This window comes from Glossina fuscipes, unplaced genomic scaffold, assembly GCF_014805625.2.
Source record: "Glossina fuscipes isolate IAEA_lab_2018 unplaced genomic scaffold, Yale_Gfus_2 91, whole genome shotgun sequence".
Classification (NCBI taxonomy): Eukaryota; Metazoa; Arthropoda; class Insecta; order Diptera; family Glossinidae; genus Glossina; species Glossina fuscipes.
Genome location: NW_023998445.1, coordinates 1,633,785 through 1,641,031, shown reverse-complemented (window position 1 = coordinate 1,641,031; position 7,247 = coordinate 1,633,785). Strand labels below are relative to the sequence as shown.

At 32.2% G+C, this 7,247-nt stretch overlaps 1 protein-coding gene across 1 annotated transcript in view; it reads left to right on the top strand.

The window, feature by feature from the left end:
- Positions 1 to 3,986: 3,986 nt before the first annotated feature.
- LOC119638638 (synaptogyrin) overlaps positions 3,987 to 7,247 on the top strand; it is an 18,735-nt gene continuing 15,474 nt past the window's right edge. Inside the window, exon 1 of the mRNA XM_038035536.1 lies at positions 3,987 to 4,199. Coding sequence (XP_037891464.1) covers positions 4,071 to 4,199 — 129 coding nt within the window. The 5' untranslated portion in view covers positions 3,987 to 4,070. The remainder of the gene's footprint in view (positions 4,200 to 7,247) is intronic.

The window sequence follows — 7,247 nt, the reverse complement described above, 5'->3', positions numbered from 1 at the left end:
TGAGAGTAATTAAATGAGCGACTCTGCTACATACAATTGCTTCTTATAAATTTGGCGATTTCAATAAGAAAAGATATTCATTTAATAAAAAGAATTTGCATTTTCGTTTCTTTTTTTTTTTTTTTTTTTGTTAAGTACTTTATCGAAAAATTTTCGCTAGAATTTGAACACAGATAAACATGTTGCGCTTGTCTCAATGGGACTTTGCCCATTTTTCCAATAGACCTTGCTTTGCATTTCATTAAGACGACAAATGGTACGATTGAAAGCAAATAACACTTCTTCGCCAGTGAAAACGCTTGCGCCGGCATCTTTCTATAATATTAAATTAAATATAAGAAAAATTAAAACAACTCTTTTGAAAGGTATATTAGTTACCGAGCCCAATGAGATTTTTAAATCATCCGTTAGTATGCGTTGATCATCTGCCAAATACAAATCTGTCATAATAAAATATGAATCTATGGTGCACCTAAATTACTACTTTTTATTATATCACAGAAAATGAAATAGATTTTTCAATTTCTTGCCAATTGCAGGCGCAACCAAATTTGATAAAATTAAACAGAAAACGGCGATTGTAGTACAGAAATCACTTTCCCTATTTTTGCTACTTTGATTTACATCTCTTGCAATAATAGTGTATTAATTTCAGCAGCAATATAACTAATTGGAAATCGTAGAAAATTGAAAAATTCTGATAATATTTCTTTTGTGAAAATGCTTGCGATAAAATCTATTTAAAAAATAAATTCTTTTGCTATTCTTGAAAATGGCAATATTTTTGTTCCTCCTTAATTAGAATTAGATCTCTTCACAATGGAAATAGCTGTGCAAGTAGCTGTGCACATTTGTCCCATTCTGTCTAAGGAGAAACCCATTACCATATTAGATGTCGATGCAGGGGTGCATTTTTGCCTCAATCAGACGGCGATACTCCCGAGGAAGAGAAGGAGACAAAATGTATTGTAAAGCCCATAAATAGTTTATCTAACGGTTAAATAGTTTATCTAATGGTACATCAGCCGAAATAACGACACGTTTATGGTTATCGCAGAATGTGTCGATTAGAGTGATAAACCGTCGCATGGGAGATTTCATACGTAATGTTAGCTAAGGTACATCTTTGATCTTGGACCTAACGAGAAGCGTGTTCTGAGATTTGAGGTTGAGCCTCAAGCGTATGGTGACTTTTATGAACAATTTGTTATAAAATTTGAAGATTTTCGCGTTAAACGCTCCGTTAACATTGTTGTTTGCGAAAATGAGAAACAAGCTGAAGCTGTAAGACAAGATATACAATTAAATGATGAGGAATACCTCTTGTTAGACAGTTGGCAGTGTAAATGGCACAATTGCATACTGAATTCTATACAGAAAAAAGCCGTAGCAAATATACTACGAAGAGAAGTTCACAACATGCCATACGTGATTTTCGGACCCCCCGGCACAGGAAAAACCGTAACGCTAGTGGAGAGCATATTGCAAATTTCTAAATTGATGCTCAATGCACGTCTGCTAAATAGGCATCGCATTTTCAGCAGCCAACACAAAACTTTTGCTGCTCCTGAAGAAAATTTTTGTGCGCTTAGAAGTATATCTTAACGAGAGATGGCTTCGTGCAGTAAAAAAATAACGGAAATTAAAAGAGAAATTCAAGCATAATCCAATAATCTATTTTCGATTCGTGCTGATTTTAACAAATGCAATACCAAAATATATGTATAGAAATTGGAACAAAACAAGCTATACTTTCCATTTTTAAAAATATTCTTATAATGAGAAGGGATTAAGGGTTGCCAGCTTCTAATTGATTAAGAGTACTGACAAATTTTCCCTAATACATATAAAAGTAAAGCATCCCCGAACTTAGACAATAAAGGGCACCGTACAAAATAAGACACGTATGATAAACGTATGTTAAATCTTGTAGCGTTCCGTTAATAATAAAAAAGTAAACTTTCAAAGTATTCAAACGTAGTGGGATCTTTTTAAAAATAAAACGATATAAAACATTACAAAAAATCTCAATTTAATCAATTTTCTTCAAAAAAACATGCTGTGAAATATTTAGGAAATAATCTTCAAAAAAATTGACAAAACTGAAATGGTCCTTTCATAAAGGAACATGGAAGGAGAAAAGTAAAACTATTTACAAAGCAGAAGGAAAATTTAAGAAGCCCTGCTGCCATTAGAAAACGATCTCTTCGGAGACCAAATTGAACAGAAACTATTAAGATTCGTTCGTGCAAAACAAGCAAAAAGAAGAGGCAGAAAATTAAAAAAGAAAAATACAGAAATAATGAATGCACAAATATGCAGACAACAAACAATGTCAATCAAAATGTCTGGAAAAAATATATAAATATCATGCCGATCTCTTGACAAATTATATACATTAAAATCAAAGCGAATATGTGATGTATTCATATAAACCTACAAATTTTGAACGGATTTTTCACTCGTATTGGGTAACATGAGAGCCTATATTCAAAGATTCGAAGGACTAAAGAATACTTATTTGTCTGCTTCGAAAGAGAATACAGAAGCTTCAAAGGATTAGTTCGTCAAGAAAGGTGTCAAAATGAAATAAACTCACTTTAGTCGCTTACACATTAAAATTCTTGTTTTAATTTGTTATTTTTGATTTCGTTCTAATAAAAATTGGAAAGATTTACTACTTTCGGCAGTTTAATTCAAGGTTATTAAATTTTATTAATGTTTGGTTTACCTGTTTTCTTAACGTAAATCAAATTCCCTTTGCTAAGAATTGTACTTCATTTTCAAAAGGTTTCCGCATAAACCGATTTGGAAGGATAATAGATAAACTGAATCATATCAACAGTTTTGACGAAACTAATTGTTCCTGTTGAGTCCATAATACCCCCCTTTTAGATAAATGTTGTAAGCAAGATGTTTTTCGTTGGCGTTATATTCTTGCCAATCGCCGAAAGGTCGCTTCTTTTCTCGGCACCATGGCAGAGAGCATGCGATCAGCATTTTCCAGGAAAATACCTTATTTCGCTGTATTTTCCGCCAACAATACTTTGCTTGAGTTGTATTTGTTTCTGCGAAAAGAAAGTTTTAATTGGAAGAAAAAAATTAATCGCTTTTTTCGAAACAATTGAAAGCGGTTGATAAGTTAAACTTGTCGTTATCAGTGAAAAGAAGAAAATTTTCTTTTATTTTTTACAACTTCTTCTTATGGAAGAGCAGGTTAGGTCATAAATAGTAAATGCTAAATAGAAAGTTGTTTCGAAAAGCTCTCTATATATATTGTCCTACGAGTAAAGCTCGAAACGTGCGCTTGCACACACTTATACAGATGTAAATGTTTCGTAGAAATTTGCTAACAATTTTAGTTTGATTTTTCTGCTGTGTGCTAAAGCAAGTACTATGCGTTAAAATGGATTACAGTAATTAGAAAAAAAAAGAAAAACATAAAAAGTATTTAAGAAAATTAAAAAAAAAAATAGAAGAGAATACAATAAATAACTTTTCATTAAACTGAACGCGTTACGTTATAAAGACCCGTACAACGTTCACAAAGCAATGCTTTACAAAGCAATTAACTTAAATTTCAATGAAAAAACAAAGTTTACATTGCATTGAGCTGCTATACGTATATACATATATACATATATACGTAGTATACATGCATACTAAAAAATTGTAATGAGTCGAAAAAAAGAGAAAATAACGAATGAGAGCGTTCACAAATGTTGCAAATATAGCAATGAGTAAAGAAAATTTGAAAATATATTAAATATCCTTAAAAAAAATATCTATAACTAACTATGAGTATTAAAATAATAATTTTAAAAGAAATGTTTAAATGAATGAATTATTATTATTATTATGATTATTATTATAAAAAAAAAAGTAAATTTTCTTGAAATAAATTGAAATATTGTTTGTAAGTCTTTCTCATAAATAAAATCAAGGCCAAAGCAGAGGAGAAAGAAGAAGCAGAAGAGTAGCAAAATAACAATCAATAATCAATATTTGATTTGATTCATTAAAATAAGCAAAAGGAAACAAAACAAACAAAAAAAACAGACAGAAACACTATGGATATGTTAAGCCAAATACTTAATATGAATGCTGGCGGCGCTTACGGGGGTGGGAAGGCAGGCGGCGCCTTCGATCCTTTAGCATTTGCCATGAAACCACAAGTTGTGATAAGAGCCTTATGTTGGGTAAGCACTGATAAAAAGATTATTATTTTTCAATGAAATAAAAAAAATAGTTTAAATTTTCTTTTTTTTAAAGACCACCAAGGTTTGCACGCACACATATAAAAGTAAAAGGCTTAGCTGAGATGATAAATTAGGATGTATAACAAAAAACGTTATCAAAAAAAAAAAATGAAATAAAAATGTATTTATAGAGCTTACTAAGGACGTAATGCCCCCAACCCCTCCTACTCCACACCGAAAAATTATTATATGGCATTGCTAGGGATTCTGGGAGGATGTACTCGATTTTATGATAGTTTTTTCGTGACTCATACCTTAAGGAGGGGCACCTCTTCCCTTCGATTGTGATGTGAGCTATCGTCTTAAAAAAACAGCTCAAAACTGGCCCTGTACAATATTGAAAATAGCCTTCATTAAAATTTGAAAACATAACATATGTATAATAGTTAGCTAAGATGGTGTCACATTTATTATGAATCAAAATATATATGTATGTGCATTTGTGCGCACCTTATGTTTTGATCACTAAATTATTTTTCTCTTTGTATTTTGTGCCTTAATGTTTTTTATTTAATTCGTTCTAATGATTTGTGTTACTTTTCTTCTTCATTTTTGCTTATCTTGTTTTTGTTGTTGTCATTTACAACTTGACTATTTTCACGAGTTTATATTGATTTTGTTTGTTTGTATCTTTTTTTTCCATCCCTCTGTGTGTGTGTGTGTGCGTGTTTGTGTGGTGAATGATGTGACGAAAGCGCATAGACGTGTTCGTTCACATAAAGTTTAAATGTTAGATTAAACATCGAGACCTCAGAAGTGTCTTGTAAGGATTGTTTATGGAAGTTTTTGAAGGTTTCGTATCCGGTTGCAATATAAAAGTTTTACAAAAGCGTAAAAAAAGTTTTAATAACTTGTATGTATTACGTATTTTCACGGAAAACTCTTATTGGGACAAGAAAAGAAAACTTAAAAAGAATTGCGATTCTTTTCCTCACAGCAACAACAATTGTCTTTTTTAGCTTGAATCTTAAACTTGTTTACATTGCTGTTGTCATTTGTTAAATTTTACGTCGCTGGTCTTATTTTTATTGATGAACTGATTGTTTATCAGGCCAGATAGCAGTGAATGATGCCAGGCTTATGCATTAATGGCCCGAAATGGATCGAATGACTCCAACGACTTGACGAAATGCGACAAGTTGATGTAAGGGTTAAAAACAAACCTTGTTACACGGGGGTATTATTATTATTACTATAATTATAATAAATTTAGCCAGAGAATAAATTCTAAGACTAAAGTCTTAAAGCATTAGCATCTGAGGCTGAGGCTATCGGCTTAATTAAAAACTCTGCCGCATTTGAGATTCGAACGCACGACCATTGAATTGTTAATCGAGACTCTGTCTACTCGGACACTCAGACGGATCTACACGAGGGTAATCGATGCCGAAACGTTTAGTTGTTTAGGTTTCGTTTTCATTGCTTGCATTGCAGTTCGACGTCTTGCTCGGTTTGAGCACAATTTATAAGCCCATCAAATAAGATATAATGCTTTGTCTGTTGCTTTCGTCTACAAATTGAAAAAGGCCTAAGTATGATCTCTTCTCTTGCTTGGCCCAGGATTTTCTTCAAAATGATAGCAAATTGAAACAATGCCGCATACAGTTTTTTTCGTAGAGCTTGCAAGCAATACTACAACTTGTATAAGTAGTTCGACTAATATTCCGACTCGCTAAGGTAATAAGATTTGATTGTAAGTGAATCCATAATTTTCATTACAAAAAAAAAGGAAAAAATGCAATTTTGTTAGCGTTGCCGATTTCCCCATTTTCGCACATGTATGCATATACACCGGATAAATATTTTCATTATTTTACTCGGAAATTTTAGGTATATTGAATGTTTTCGTTTATGCCGTAGTCTAGGTGTGTCCCCAACTCGATTTGCCCCATTTTCCGCGCACACACACAAAATTTCCAGTGTGTCTGACAAGTGACCTGAAGATCTGTTCAAGAAGAATTTTTGCCATAGATATTTACACGAACAGGCTTGCCGGTTCAAAATTTTATACTGACAACAATGAAGCTGAATATACTCTGCACTCTTCATTAATAATAAAATTTAAATAAATATAATAATTTTTCAGTTATATTTTAATATCTTGCATAGAGTTAAAAACAACAATAAAATCGACAAAAATATTAACAATAATAGCAACACTAGCAACAAGTTATTCTTTTTGGTAAGACTAACTATGCCATATTAAGTTGCAAGGAACAACTGTAATAACGAAATTTGAGCAAACAAATAAGTTTTAACAACATTTCGTTGATCTATTGCTTAATATGATGTTTCAATCAATATTGAGTTTTGTATGTTATCGATATATGTTTAAAGTGCGAGTATTTAACGCCATGAAATCAGAACAAACAATCACATACCAGTCTTAAATAAGTATTGATAAAATACTCATTGCCAACGCATGTCTCAACACAGCAGCAAGAACAACAAAACAACAGTCGCCACTACAACTACAATGAAATGATCGGCAATAGTAATAATAATAATAATAATAGTAGCCCCGTAGCCACAACAACAACTGAAACAACGCGATCAGTTTCATCAACAATAATATAGGTTGATTACATAACTGTACATCCATCTCTAACATCGTAATGTAGTTGCATTATTATATATATGTATATATATATATATATATCAACCATAATAATAATCTCATGTTTAGGAAGCTATGCCTATATTGTGTACATGTGGATATCTGCTTATACACACTTCTTCCTTTATCATTACAAATGGATGTTGGTATTGAATCCCCTCTGATGATGGACTATCTCCACCTCAACAGCATATTAAAATCTGATTCCGATTGATTTATAGTATATTGGCTCACGGTAAATGTTTCCGAGCATCTTCTTCTTCTTCTTTTGCAAGAGTCATTGTTGCCTTGAAAGACTTGTTAAAGGGCAACCGTTGGTTGAGCCACGGCTGTAGGGGCAGGGAAATTAAGTTCTATGCCCTATTTTCCTA